At 44.2% G+C, this 14,909-nt stretch overlaps 1 protein-coding gene across 1 annotated transcript; it reads right to left on the bottom strand.

The window, feature by feature from the left end:
- Positions 1 to 232: 232 nt before the first annotated feature.
- HNRNPU (heterogeneous nuclear ribonucleoprotein U) lies at positions 233 to 14,066 on the bottom strand. The gene is made up of 14 exons (XM_015857680.2): positions 13,137 to 14,066; positions 12,164 to 12,275; positions 11,962 to 12,035; positions 9,663 to 9,802; positions 8,304 to 8,403; positions 7,265 to 7,377; positions 6,636 to 6,899; positions 6,300 to 6,419; positions 5,721 to 5,849; positions 5,202 to 5,370; positions 4,425 to 4,664; positions 3,753 to 3,955; positions 2,503 to 2,574; positions 233 to 2,101 (listed from the first exon to the last, which is right to left on the bottom strand). Exons 1-14 carry the CDS (start codon positions 13,855 to 13,857, stop codon positions 2,048 to 2,050), a joined length of 2,511 nt encoding a protein of 836 aa, XP_015713166.1. The 5' UTR covers positions 13,858 to 14,066; the 3' UTR covers positions 233 to 2,047.
- Positions 14,067 to 14,909: the final 843 nt, after the last annotated feature.

The following is a 14,909-nucleotide window of genomic DNA, read 5'->3' as shown; positions in this document are numbered from 1 at the left end:
GGATCAGCACTCCATACAAAGTGTTAGGTTCTTAGGAGGAAGGCAGAAGGGAGGTGGAACTTAATTACACTAAGATTTGCTTTGCAAGTCTAAAGAAAATTCCATTTCAGCAAAAACAGTTGGGTTTATATTTCCCATATTTCTAGTTCATTAAATAATGTTTCTTTAAAGACAACTTACATTGTTCTTGTTCAAAGTAAAGGGATGATTTAAAGCAGTATTAACAAGGAGGTGGTGCTGTTAATGTTTAATGTCAATATGCAATGTCATCTGCTATAAAGGCTAGAAGAGCAACACAACTTTATCGTTACTTTCAAGGACTATTAGAAATCGACTAACATTTGAGGAAGGTTTCAAGCACACTACACTGCCTCTAGCTCTACGCTGCTGCTGGGAAAGCCTCTGCAATCTACTGTACACTGCCAACAGGAACTCGGCACACCAGCTCCAACTCCCAGCTGCTGGCAGCAATGTTTTCACATGTACGCTGTCAGGCCAACACCAAGCAGTTGTGTTTCTTCCCTGACTCATGGCATTAAGATGCAGTAGGTTATTAGCTAACATTATCGCTACAGTATTACAAAAAGCGTAAGTCTGAACAAAACAGCAGTTAAAGCGCTCTGCTTCACTTCAGGAGTCGTTCTGTGACAACTCTCCTCTAGTCCCTGCGGTTTCCTCCTCTACTTCTTCCCTAGTTTCTATTTTACAATAAATAGATTAAGTGGATTTACATGATGCAAGTGAAACTCAGAAGACTTCTGCCCTATGCATGTAACCGTTAAGCTGTGAGATTATACATGTGACACACCTCTAACAGAGCAACCACTGGTTTAGAGTATTAAAGAAACACAAGTATTTCAGCATGTACAAAGTAATGAGTTCAGAACTGTCCGACATGGTCACTTCCATACATTCTCTTCCTCTTTATAGCGTTAAAGGGATTTTAGACCTTGATGGCAACAATCCCAAAGCAAGAGTAAAATGAATTTATTTTATTGCAAACAAACGTCTAGAGTTAAATTTCTCCACCCACTTTCTTTAAAGAGAAAAGGAATCAGCAGGCTGAGGAGATACACCCATTTGAGAATCGACATGATTAAAAATTAGATATAAAATGGGTGACTCACAGTTTCATTAGCTTACAAAATGGTGGAGTAACTACTACAAGCACACTAGGTATACAGTATTTGGTGGGGAAGTTATACAGACACACAGCTAACTTCATATAGATCCCATTAGACAACTGGATTTACAACAAGTTTTGTTTAATAAGAAATGGGCAAAGCCAGCTTCTTTTCAGAATCAAAATGCAGAACAAATGGAAAAGAAATTATGGTGGTGTACCTTCACAAGTTTGAGCCTCCACAAGTAACGCAACCAAGTTTTACAACTTTAAGAGCTTCTACATACACTCCACCTTCACTATTGAGCTCCAGGTTTCCTCTTCACCCCCAATCTCATCGAGTTCCAAATGTTACAAAAAAGTCCTAGTTTATTGCCAGAAACTTTTACCACCCCCTTCCCACCTCCCCACACAAAAGCTTTATAGAGAGGATGGAGTGTAATATGGAGCTTTACATTATATATTCATGAGGGCTACCAAGGAGCCTCCACACGAATCTGGTTGCTCGTATTTCGATCGTATTTGTGACACGACTCACGACTGTTTCTTAGAAATTGGGGTAAATGGGGGGAAAAAGGAGAAAATTCTTTAATAAAAAGACACCAGGTACAAAGCAACGTTTTACTTTTGTTGTGGTAAAAAAAAAAAAAGTCACATTTTACAGATAAAATGTAGAACCCTGAAATACTGACACATTCTCTTATCGTGCACAATGCTGAGGTTCTCTTACGAATCACTTTAAAACTGCAATTAAAAATGTACAAAAAAAAGAAAAAGAAAAAAATCAACCCACAAAGCTTCTAAAAAAGGAACCCGCAGGCACTTCCTCTTGTGGAATGTTTAAAAAGTTAGCCTACTAAAGAAAACAGTCGACTTCTTGTGAAGGTTTGGGAGAAATATGTATCAGTTCATTTATTTGGGTATTCAATAATATCCTTGGTGATAATGCTGACTCCATGGCTTCTGACCCCAGAATTGCTGCAATAAATGGATAAATAGTTAATTTAAGTTAGTTAAAATAGTTAATTAAGTTAGCACATAACACGCTTCTTAGAGAACGAGTTTTTAAACACACATTTAACTTATCCAGGAACTTGAGATTAAAATCGTCTCAAATAGCAGCAAATCCCAGAACAACTGGAGGTGGTTACGTTCATTACACAGTAGTAACAGAGCCAAATACTTCAATGCCATTAAGACCAACGCGCCATAGCTGATACTTGATATATCAAGCCAGATCAAGCTTTGCAGAACTATTTATAATATTACTTGGCATTAGAAGATTCTGCTCTCTGGTGCTGGTTACACATTAATTTCCAAGCATTCTGAAACACTTAACAGTCAAATTAAGAGGAAAAAGTTTAGTTATTACTACTTACACCCTGCTGCCACTGGTTGTAGCCCTGAGATTGGTTTTTGTAGCCACGATTATTCCCCCTTCCTCTGAAGTTCTGCAAGAGGACAACAGTTTTGAGCCACCTCATCCATGCAGACTTGGCAGAAACACAGCAACACCAGTCCTTCTACTGCCACCAAAACACGTGCCATACCCAATCTTTCAAGTATCAGTAACGGGGCTGGGTTAAATACCAAAAGCCAGCCTCAAGCAGCTGCCTCTTAAAACCTGCCTGTTTAGTGGCAGCGGTTTTACCCCAGACACAGACTACAGTTGCCAATGGTTTGGAAAGCTGGCTAATCCAGTTTTGACTCACCCTATATCCAGCTACTAAACTGCACTAGGACAACTAAAAATACTAGAGCTTGCCTATTTTTAGTTAGGGAAGATTGTAGTTGCTATGTTATCTGATCGGACAAAAGGATATGGGTCATACAACTTAAAATAGAGGAGTTAGATCACAAAACTTTAAATAAAAGCCTTTGTACAAAAGACTATCTATGATAAAATACTGCATTTCCCATTTGTGTTAGACAAACCTGAGCCATGTTTATTAGCTTGGGCTCCATCTACTGGCTCTTCAGTAATCAGAATCATATTTTCAAGTGCTTTCACTGATACTTTGTCAGTTTAAGACCAAAGCTAGCATGTCTTTCATGATTTGATACAAGATGTCAATACAAAGACTCCTTCCAGAGCAATTTCCAGAAAATTCTTTAAATGCCATCCACTTTATCTTCTGAACAGATACACTCTGCCCTTAAGGTCAAACAACAGTTACTGATACTGCAGGTTGGACAGCATGAGGGAACAAAACCACCTGTTAGTATGGCTGCTCTTATACGGACTTCTGCACAATTTGTGCAGTATCAAAACCCAACTCTAGTTAAACTCAAACAGTTGGACTATAAGCCAGACTTAAGCATAAACTGCACAGGGTAGACCCACATTCTATAAATGAAGCTCAGACTATGAAGTGCTTTACAATGGAACAGAAACTCTAAAAACCTTCAGCTTTATCAGGACTAAGATAGGCTTACTAGGAAACCACTGCATCAGCATTCACAGTTCTTACAGCTCCAGGCATGTACTCTTAGCTAGAAAGTTAAATCTTTTGCTGTGGAACTAAGTGTACCAAGCTTGCTACTATCCACAGCTAACAAGCCTGTCAACAACAGAACAGTATCCAGAGTACTGCATATCAACTAGTAACTCCTCCATGACAAGCATTACCTGGTTGTAGTTTCCCCTGTTGGGCATTCCACCTCTGTTATAATTTCCTCTGTTTGAGTAGCCACCTCTGCTAGGAAAGACAGGGCCACGAGGATAAGGATAGCCAATGGCACCGCTGCTGCCGCCACCACCGCCACCTCCACCTCCACCACGCTGTGGCATATTGCCTCCCCTCCTGTTGTATCCACCTCGATTGCCTGGGACTGCAGAGAAAAGTTTGCTCAATTCAAGTACCTGTTAGGCCTTAATTGTCTCTCACGCAGTTACAGCTTCAAACAAAGACTCTTAAAAGGTGAAAAAACGAGATGCCAAAATTCACTGCAGAAGTTCCAATGCAAACACTTCAAAATAACCTTTTATCCATGACGGCCAAGCAACATAAAGATACCAAATGCCCCCTTAATATGGCGTTCTACACAAGGAAGCACCAGATTTACTGTAAGAACTTAAAATTGTACCTCAAACTACACAAACAGCAACATTTTTTGTGAAGCTCAGTTGTAACGTGTCAGAAAATTAGCTTTGCACTAAAGGTCAAGCTATTAAAAACTTACTGGAACTGAAATCGATGATACTGTCACAGAATGGATGCAATTCAAATAGGACAAGCTTTCCTTTCTTATTTTTGCAATCCGTTATCCCCAACATTTATACACTTATTTCTAGGCTCACCTCCTCCTCTGAAGTTGCCACGCATGTTGAATCCTCCACGCCCCCTCTGCCCTCTATTAAACTGATTTTTATTGCTCTTCTTGTTTTTCTTTGAGCCAGTGTTCTGTTTCTTTTCTGGCGGAAGAGATTTCTTACTTTCTTCTTTATATTGTTCCAAGAGTTTCTGAGCTTCTTCTTTTTGCAATTCTACATAGATTATTTCATCAAAACATTCTGCTACCTCTGGCAGTGTGAAGTTCCCTATAATTGCAAAAACACTGAGTATTCAGCATCTCCATTCAGCCACAATTCAAGCTGCATTTAACCACCTTTCTCTCTCATTCTTCCTCCCACCCCCAACATTCTCTCAGCATAGGGACAAAATTACGTAATTTGAGCAGTAAAGAAAGGTAAGAGTGACAAAAGAAATAAAAGGGTCTCCATGGAGTTGCCAGTACTGTTCCAAACCTTGAAAGCATTCTGCCTATGCTTTTTTTTTTTCCCTTTATAAGCCTCCACTCAGAACATCAGTTTCTGCCAAATATGTCACTTAAATAGGGCACTTTATGCCAAGACAGCTTTGTGCATCTGCATGAAGCATATCAGCATAAATGAGTAGTGTTAAGGACTGCAGCAGAGGGAACACAATATAGTGTTGTCCTACAAGTTACAATAGTCTTCCAGTTTTGTTTAAGTACAACTGTTTAAGATAACGTAAATTTTTAGATTTCAGGTTTACTTAATCCTTTAAGCAGATATTCAGCATCCTAAAACACAGTATAGGATTATGTTCCATGCCTTTCATTTTGAGAACTGCATGCTCTGGAAGATCTTTTCCCTCCACCTCTGCCTTCTTTTGTGTTCTTTGCTTGTAGTCTTCATCTTTTGGGCAAACAACAACTGCTTTGCGCTGGAAGCCTGCAAACAGGCACATTTTTCTCCTCTGCGCAGCTGCAGACACATTTGTCTGAAAAAAATGCAGTAACTTACTACACGTAGCTGTCATTGTAAGAGTTAAGGAAGTCAACTTATGGTGTATAGACTTCACCTCTACAAGAGCTTGCATTGAAGTTTACAAATAACTGGACATAAAGAAGCTGCATAATGCAAAGTTACGAACGAGCTCATATCAAAGTGTTACACTATTCCTCCCACATCCCATAGAAGTTCAGAAAAGCATTTGCAGTAGCATCTCAACTTTGCACATTAAATCAGTAAGTGAAACAACCGCTATTAAAATATAACTTTAATCCCACTTAATTACTACATTACAGCCTATAGCAAAATTCCTTAACAATTTTTTACTGAAGTTTCTACCTGATCCAAAATGAAATTCCGCTTCTTACGAGCTGCAATCTCAATGAATTTTCCAAGACACTGTGGAGCTCGCTGCAACAGTGTGTTAAGCTTCCCAGTGTCTGCCATCTGCCTCTTAAAACCTGCAACCTATAGAAATTTGAGTTATAGTAGACTCAGTACACACAACTGATATTTTGCTCTGCTAAAGTTATTTTCAACTGGCTTCAGGGATACAAAATACATAAATACAAACTTCCGATTCAGTTTTTTTCTTTTATAAGCAAAGAATTTGTTTGAATTGATACAGCTGAATCTGAGGTGTACTTGTATTACTGACTCCAAGCTGTATTTTCTGTACTGAGGACGGAGACAAACAAATGGGTAAACATCAATTACTTCCTGATTGATATTTATTACATAAGAAATTTCAAAATCTGGCTATGCTGTGTATGAGAAGTAGCTCAGCACGGTAACATCTTTAGCACTCACAGTCAGTCAAATAACGATCACGTGTTTCTTAGATTACTTAGACTGAAGGGAATTCCCTGGCAGCCAAGGACCTTGGATTTACAGCAAGTCTTTAAATGATCAACTTACCATCATTTTGTCCATAATAGTATTCGTCCCAAGAATGTTGTACTTCCCAGGATTTGCTGCTGCGTGTTTAGTTACCCATGTAGTCTTGCCAGCTCCAGGCAATCCAATCATCATCACCACCTATTACAACACATTCCGTATTTGATGCTAGCTCACAGATATTCCTTAATAAGCAACTAAGCCTAGCAACCCTAATGGAAATCTAGTATGGAGAGAGGCACAAGCTACTCAGTATTAAATTCTTCAGACAGAAAGGTGAATTTTCTTTAACAGCTTAAAATACAACACTTGGGTTCATCTCTCCTCAACAACTTCTGAGATAACCAGGAAACTTACCTCACAATCTTTCTTTTGCTCAGGTCCTTTTGGTCCTCGAACCCTGTCTTCCAGGGGGACCTTCTGGATGAAGGTATACTCTTCGGGTACAGGAAAGTAAGGTTCATCCTTCTGACCAAAGTTGAACTCAACTGCACAGTTATGGCAGAGAACATGTGGAAAGAGTGGGCGCCCATCAAGAACTTCCTTACTAATTTTGAATGCAACACCAAGCTCTTGTCCGTTCTTGGAATACGAGAGCTCCACTTCATCACCATCAAAATTCTGTTTCACAGACAAAGCGTTAGTTTGTGTAAAAACATGCACACTGCATAAAAACACATTAATATTTCACCACACTGGCTGTATTTATATAACTTCTAATAACACCATTATAAAATGAGTAGATCCTTAAATTAGGAAACAATCTTTAAATATCAATGATCGTGCTAAGACATGATTATTCTTTTCAAAGCCTTGGAAAACATGAGAAAGGTTGACAGCAGCCACTGCTGCTTATACATGCTACTTCTACCTTCTCAGTACGCTAAATAACTTGTCTTTCTTCAAATCAACCGCTTCTCACATCAAAGCAGCCTGAAAATTAAAGGATGTTTTTCCTCAAGAGAATAACTTAAGAGAAAACTTACAGCAAAACATCCAATCACATCATTTTCATCAAACTTCTCACCAAAGTCTTCAGTCTCACAATTGCATGTCTTTATTCCCTTTAGAGAATAGCCGTAAGAAAATTCTTCTTCACCTGAACAAGAAATTTAAACTTTGTAATAATACGTATTTTCTTCTAGCTGTTCAGAAACGCAATTACTTCACAATTACTTAAATGAACTGCTGTTCTAAATGTTTTCATTGATGCCAAAACAAGTCATCACCCTCAGAATAGCTACAGCTGTTTCTTGCATTTAAGAATTCAATAGTGTCATTTAAAATGGAACAGCAGTTTTTTCCTCACCCTAACCTTAAAAGCTTTATGCTACTGGTTCCAGATTCTTGGTGACAAAATGCTGAACACTTCTAGCTAAAGACATGAGTAAGTATTCTTAAACCCTGAAAACCTGTTTGTGAATCAGTATACCTGTAATGCAGTTAGTCAGAAAGGCATTTCTGAATTAAGTCTCCAGCAGCACTTACCCCTCCCCATTTTAAAGGGAGTTTAGCAGACATTCAGCCTATGCGACAGCTGAGGATGAAGCTGCAAGGAACAAGCTAACAGCAAACGTCAAACACAAGAACTCAGATGGAATTTAAGTACGTATAACTAGAAAGTTGCTGCTATCAGAATACCCCTATTCGTACACATTTTTCAGACATATCTCATCAGCAGCTATTAGTTAAAAATACAGTAATTATCTGATCCCACTTATCTACTGAAGTTGTTTTTTGTTGTTCCAGCTGTTTAGAAATAAGACTCCCCAACTCCAAGAGAATAGTAACACAATTATCTACGAATTTTCCTTCTATGCGTAAACCTTATAATCTCAAAATCTTAAATAGTTAACCTTGTTTGGTCCCAGTACTAAACTTCCACAACATCCATTAATAACTCAAAACCCCTTTTCAAAACACACGGGCTACAATCGTTCAGTTTTACAGATGCTTTTCTGTTAGTCAGACAGGAAAATTTCAACCACAGACAATATAACACAGAAGAAAAACTTGAGGTCTTACCGAGCAACATTCCACTTGTGTTCAGCGACCAGCCAACTCGCACCTCATGTATATCAATGTCTTTTGTATACAGGTGTTTAACAGGAATCTTTTCTGTAACCTATTTTTAAATTATTCATTAAAAGTTATTGAGTGTTTTTTTCTAAGATCCCAACAAGAAAGAAGCAATGGTAACATCCAGAACCTTTATTCTCTGCTTACATCTTTACAAGTCCAAATAACAGTTTTTTTGCTTAAGTACAAGACTTAACCATGCCTGTGAAATCACAAAGCAGTCACTAAATGTTCAAATCCCTTGACTGACGGAGATGCAAAACATCACGTACCTTCAGAGCACTTAATCACAGCATTCTCTTGATAGTCAAAAATATCAACCCTCTTGATACTGCGTTAAAATTACAGCCCGCAAGGAATATAATCAATTAGAAACTCTGCTACAACATCGGGATTAACAGCGAATTGCTTTGCCAATAAAGTGTGGCATGAGATGAGAACACTTCTCCAGACAGACCCAGGGAAATACTACACCCTTTTCCAGAGAAAGCAGAGATCCCAGGCAAATTGCCAACTACCAAACAACAGAACCAGATTCAAAAACCTCGCCTGGGAGCACTGCGAGCTGGAGGCAACCAGCTCCTCTAATCGCCTTGTAGAAAATAGCATCAAATTTAAGTGGGGAAAAAAATCACAGGCCACTGGTTTCCACAAATATTTGAGTCATGTGACCAAGGGAAAGTCTGAAGAGTAACAAGACAATAAATACAATGTTTCATGTTCTTGTCCTCCCAGAGTTACAGTCACCAATGAATGGGATCACTACCAACTCATATGTGAGCAGTTAACATTTGGAAGTAGTAAAAAAGTGAACAGAATAAGCACATGTCCACACACATCTTCAGCAAATAAGGCTTTAACGCTGCTAAAAATCAAGATGTTTGACTTTGTGACTCCTGATTTTCTTCCTTGACAAGTGGGAGGAATCTGTTTCTTGTAAGGCTGATTGCCCTTTTCCATTCCAACTCAAAAGTTTGGTAAATCCAAACTTCTGTAATCTTCATGAAGTAAACACAAGTGAGCTCCCAACTACTATTCTAATTCTTTATGTTCTGGTGCATCAAGTGCCGCCTAAAATTCTCTGTTTAAAACTATGACAGTAAGTTACGTTGTCATGTCAAATGCAGCTTTATTTTCAAGTTAATTTCTTAAAGAGAGAAAGCAGTTTAGCAAATTAAGGCATCTTTCATTGAGAGCCATTTCTCTGCATCATTACATAATGCTTTCTTTAACATCTAACACTGAAATATAAACACTGTAATATTTAACACCTAAAACAGCCTCCCACAAAAATGAAAGTCTTACCTTCATCTCGAAGCAGACTTTGCCTTTAGAAACTCCATAGGAAGCTCTCCCCCCAGCCCAAAGGAAAGCAAAGCTTTCCATGGTCAGTGAGGAAGCACTAAACCGGTCTCTTGAGATTTTAAAATGCAGGTCACAGTTATCTGTTAACAAAAATTATTGCATACTTCAGTTTAAAAAACAAAAGAAAAGCAAAACAAACCCACAAAAAAGAAAAGCTAAACACCAACAAAGCAAAACTTTCTCATTTCATGCATTAAAAGTGACTCCAGTTTTCTAAGGTGATTTTAAGCTGCCATTTGGTAAAGGCAGGAGGACAACTGGACACATGCCAAAGAACTGAGGTAAATGCAACTAACAACAAACATGATTTGCATGGTGCCATCTTCCACTACTAAGTTCCCAAGCTTTAATAAATACTTGGCTTCCATCTCACCTATTTCAACCTTTTTTGTCAGTTATCCAATGCAGTGTATCTGGAAGATGCATGCTGCTCTCAGAGCTACTTGCTAGATTCCTTTTTGTCAAGCCTTACCCCTAATGTCTGAAAGCACTAAGTACAAACACGGGTATTTCTGTTTAAGTACTGGAAGTAGTACCATCTTCAGGAGATATACAGTCCTTTAGCCAAGTCCAATTAGATTAAGCCAATAAAATAAAGTCAGTTAAGTGCAGATAAGCACACAGCACATGGTAAGTGAGCTCATTTCGTGTAAAAACAAAAACCCAAACCAATCATGATCTGCAGCATGAACTCAACATCCTGACAAAACCCTAGGAGCCTTAAATGGAACCTCTGTTATATAGACATCTTCGGGACTGCTGCACTGTAAAGTCTCAGATTTATCTTCCAGTAGCTTTCAAAATGACAACACAAAGTGGGAACGTGAAGTGCAGGATATGGCACTTGAATCCCCCAGAGTAAGGAATCCACAGAAGAAACTCTGAACCTATTTGACAGTTACAAGAAAGGTGTGAAATTAGCAACCAGAGTATCTTCCGCCTTAGCAGAAAGTCTACATGATGCCCGCACATATTAAACTGCAGTTGTCCCTGTATTACTGGTAATTCTCAAACAGGAGATCTTGTTTGCACAAAGCCATCTGTGGCTATAGTTAGGACTTAAGCATTCCCATTAATACTTCTAGTTGTAGCAGGAAAGCCAAACAAAAGCAATCTGCAGAATAAAACAGTGTAGGTTACTTTTAAAGCAACACACAACAATTTCTAGCCAAAATGTTCTTCTAAGACACAAGAAGCACTTAAGAGCACTAAACCTCTTATACATGGATTGTCATAGTCAAGAGAGCCAAGCTGTTATACAATTCACTCTTTAAAGCTGTGCTTGATGGGGTGCTCCCAACAGCCTGCTGACACTTTCAGTTACTGTTTGTGGGTAACAGAAATTTCTACTAGATACAATAATCAGAAGTAGCTACCAGTCAGTTATTGGGAGAGTTAAGGACTCCCACAAAGATGGCTACTCACCACGTTGGAAGATAATGGCATATTCAGCAAAATACGTGGCTGTAAACTAATGCCTCCTTCCATTTCAAAACATTTCTCAGGAAGAAAAAACCTGAAACTACTAGCAAATATGCCAAATGAAGCCAAAACTTAAGGTCGCATTTCATGGAATTTAAAGAATCTGACAAGTTAATGCATTACCTTAAGTTTTAAATTCTACAGTAACAACTGATACTTACCCATAAGAACACAGGTTTTTACCCTGGTCATGGTATATCACAGCAGTACTTACACAAACCACCTCCAACTCTCAGAATACACGAATGGGTCATTTAGTTTTTTTCCCAGCAGACTTAAGCTGATTGTTAATTTGTCAGAAAACAGCAGAAGAAACCCCAAACTTGTTGATACATCAATAAGGCTTCAGTGAGTTATGCAGGAATCTCAGTCCAGGCGTTTTACTACCATAGCTATCTACTATTGGTTCTTTAAGTGAGAAGCTGATGTGCTGTTATCAGTTCCTCAGGTTGTTTCAAGCATCACCTATACATACTGAACACTCAGTCAGTTTTGCCATATGCAACTCTACCATTTCAGTTAGGATTTCTTCAGCAAATTAGCACATCACATACTTCCAGGTAAAAATTTAGCTGAATATTGTTAATATGAAGACTAATATACCTTTTGTATGCTAAAACGCAAGGATCAAACATTTCTATGTTGTCTGGTAATGCAAATCACCAAACAGTTTAACCCCGTATTTCTGAAATGTGGGGCTTTAAGCTTAAAGACAGTTTGGTATCCCTGCAGACCAAAGGAAAGCATGGCTACTCACAGGTATCGAGACACACCACTGTGTCATCAAAGTGTTCATCTTCTTCTTCAACAGGTGGTTGAGGGGACTTGGCCCTAAGAAGAAAACAGTGAAGAATGAAGCCAGGCGCTCTTCCAATGTAAGAGGAAACGCTTTTTTAGAGTAAGCCCATCTTACCTCTCCTCACTCATACAATGGTGCCCAGCATTGAAAGCTTATTTACCTGCTGTACTTATTTTCTTCAATGTATTCAAAATATCCACGGCCGTGGTCTTCACGTGGTCTCTTGACACCCCTCTTTTTCTCACCGGGTTTTTGTTCTGTTTTGCCATCTCCTGTAACAAAACCGATGACTTTAACACCACGGAATAACTCTTTAGTCGGAAATAAAACCCAAAATATATAAACCCAAATAAAACCCAAAATAAACCCAATAAAACCCAAACAATAGCAGCTCACGGCAGAATCCCGTTTTTCACTACAATAACAACATCATGGTTTCGAGTTTTCCCTGCGCACTCCAAACCCATCCGCTAAACCAGCGATGCACCGCGATGCCGAGCGAAAGCCCGTCCCTCTGGGTGCGCTGCGCGGACACAAAGCGCTGCGGCTCCGCCCGTCCCGCAGCCCGCCGGCTCCACGCCGCTCGCAGGGCCCCGTGGCGCCGAGCACTACGGCGCCGCCTCTCGGCCGCCGAGCGCGGCGGGCTGTGGTTGCGGGGCCGCCCTGCCGCCCGCGGGGCAGGGATTCCGCCTCCGCCCGCCTCCATTGTACCGAGCCTTCCCAGCGCCATCCCGAGGAGCCCCGGCCGGAGGTGACGTCAGGCGGCCCGGCGCCGCTCAGCACAATACAGCGCGCCCCAGCGGCCCCTCGGTGCCCGCCCCTCCCCTTACCTCCCCCCCCCCCCCCCCCCCCCCCCCCCCCCCCCCCCCCCCCCCCCGGTCCCTTCCCCGCCCCCGCTTCCCCCGCCCCGCGCCCGTCCCGCTCCCCAGACCCCCCGCCCCGGCCTCGAGGGGACCACGCGGCACGGGGGCGGTAGAAGCCCCCTCCCCCAGCCCTCCTCGCTCTCCGTCTCCCCCGGGGGAGGCGCCCGCTCGCGGCCCGCAAAGCTCCGTGCGGCCCGTTGCCCCGCTCCTCGCGGCCGAGGTGGAGGATTAACGGCTCCCTCCCCCCCCTTTCCCGCCGCGCACACTCACCCGCAGCCGCCTGGGCCCCGGGGCGGCCTCCTCCGCCGCCACCTTCCGCTTTCTTCTGCTGCTGCTGCTGCTTGGCGGGGCCGGCCGGGCCGGTGGATGCGGCCGCCGCGGGTCCCGATGCGCCGGCAGCGCTCTTGCCCGGGGCCTCCTTGGCGGCGGCGCGCGGCGCGGGCTGCTGCTGGGCGGGCTGCTGGGCCTGGGGCTGCCGCTCCCCGTGCCCGTTGGCGTCCCCGGCCGCGGCCTCCTCCTCGTCGGCCAGCTCGTCCTCCCCCTCCTGGAAGCCCTGATCGTCTCCGTTCTCATCCTCCTCCTCCTCCTCTTCCTCCTCCTCGCCGCCCGCCTCCTCTTCCATCGGGCCGCCCCCGGCCCCCGCCCGCTCGCCGTTCTCTTCTCCCAGCTCCATGGCGTCGCCGTCGGCGGCCTCCAGCCCTTCCTCGTCGTCGTCGTCCGCCGCCGAAGCCGCGGCCTGCTCGAGGCCTCCCCCCTGGCGGAGCTGCGCGGCGCCGCCGCCGCTCTCGGCCGCCTCCCCCTCCACGCTGCCGTTGCCGGGCTCGGCCGCGCCGCCGGCTGGGCCCCCCCCGCCGGCCTCCTGGTCCAGCGCGGCCTGGAGCCGCTCCATCAGGTCGGCCTTGAGGCCCTTGTCGGAGAGGCGCCGCTTTTTCAACTCCTCCTTCAGCTCCGACACCTTCAGCTTCCTCACGTTGACGGGCGAGCAGCTCATGGCGGCGGCGGCGGCTCGATCCCTGGGCGGCGCGCGGGGCGGCTCTGGGCTCGGGCGGGCGGCGGCGGCTCTGGGTCGAGGCCCCGGCGGGAGGCGGTGGGCGGGTGGCGCGGCTGGTTCGTGCGGCTGCGGCAGCTGCAGAGCGGACCCGCCTGGCGCCAAATCCTTTCACCGAGCTCGCGAGGGAGACGCGCCTCGCGGGGCCGAGCACGCAGCACTGCCCGCCCCGCCCCCGCGCACGTAGTCCCTCCTTCCCCCTCACCCCCCCGATACCGTAACGGCCGCCCGCGCGCCCCCGTGCCGTAAATACCCGTCCGAGCGCAGCGCGTTGCGCTGTGTGGGCCCTGCCGCCCTCAGGCGCGCGGCTGTTCCGCCGGGCCAGCCGGGCTTACGCGGCCGTGCCCGGGCTCGCGGCGCAGCTGAGGGACGAGCGCTCCTCGCCCCGCTGGGCGGCCGTACCTGCGCCATGTTGGGCAGGAGGCGGCTGCAGGCCTGGCCCCGACGCGCCGCGCTGCCGCCTTAACACGGCGGGGCTGGAGGCCTCGGGCCGGCGTGTAGGCCGCAGCACGGCACAGCTGCCCCTTCCCCTCGCTCTGAGGCCTGTCGAGGGCTCGACAGCAAAGGCTGCGCCTCGAAATAGCGGCCCAGACGCAACCTGCTGAAAAGTTACATAAGGACAGCAGTAGAGACAGACAATCTCTCTACGGGCTGCAGCAGTAACAGGCATGCGTTGACCTGATCTTTAGACGACGTTTTCCGCAAGCCACGGGGCCAACAAAAGCACTTCAAGTGCATTAACGCTCCTACACACAGCAAGCACCAGTGAAGCTCAGCACAGAGCTGATCAGCTGCAGCTAAACAGCTTACATGTACCCATCTCTCCCTCTGCATATCGCTACTTGGATCTCTCCTCAGCCACCAAGTTCTATGGTAGGGATTTAATAATATATTAGTATACACAATTTGACCAGAAGTTACATGAAAAAAATATGCAACCACACTAGAGATGACTACAGATGGACAGAAAGGCAACACCAGTCTGCCATTCTGCT

The sequence above is a fragment of the Coturnix japonica genome, chromosome 3 (genome assembly GCF_001577835.2).
Source record: "Coturnix japonica isolate 7356 chromosome 3, Coturnix japonica 2.1, whole genome shotgun sequence".
Taxonomy (NCBI): Eukaryota; Metazoa; Chordata; class Aves; order Galliformes; family Phasianidae; genus Coturnix; species Coturnix japonica.
The sequence above is the reverse complement of the archived record's forward strand: the minus strand, read 5'-3'. Positions and strand labels throughout refer to the sequence as shown.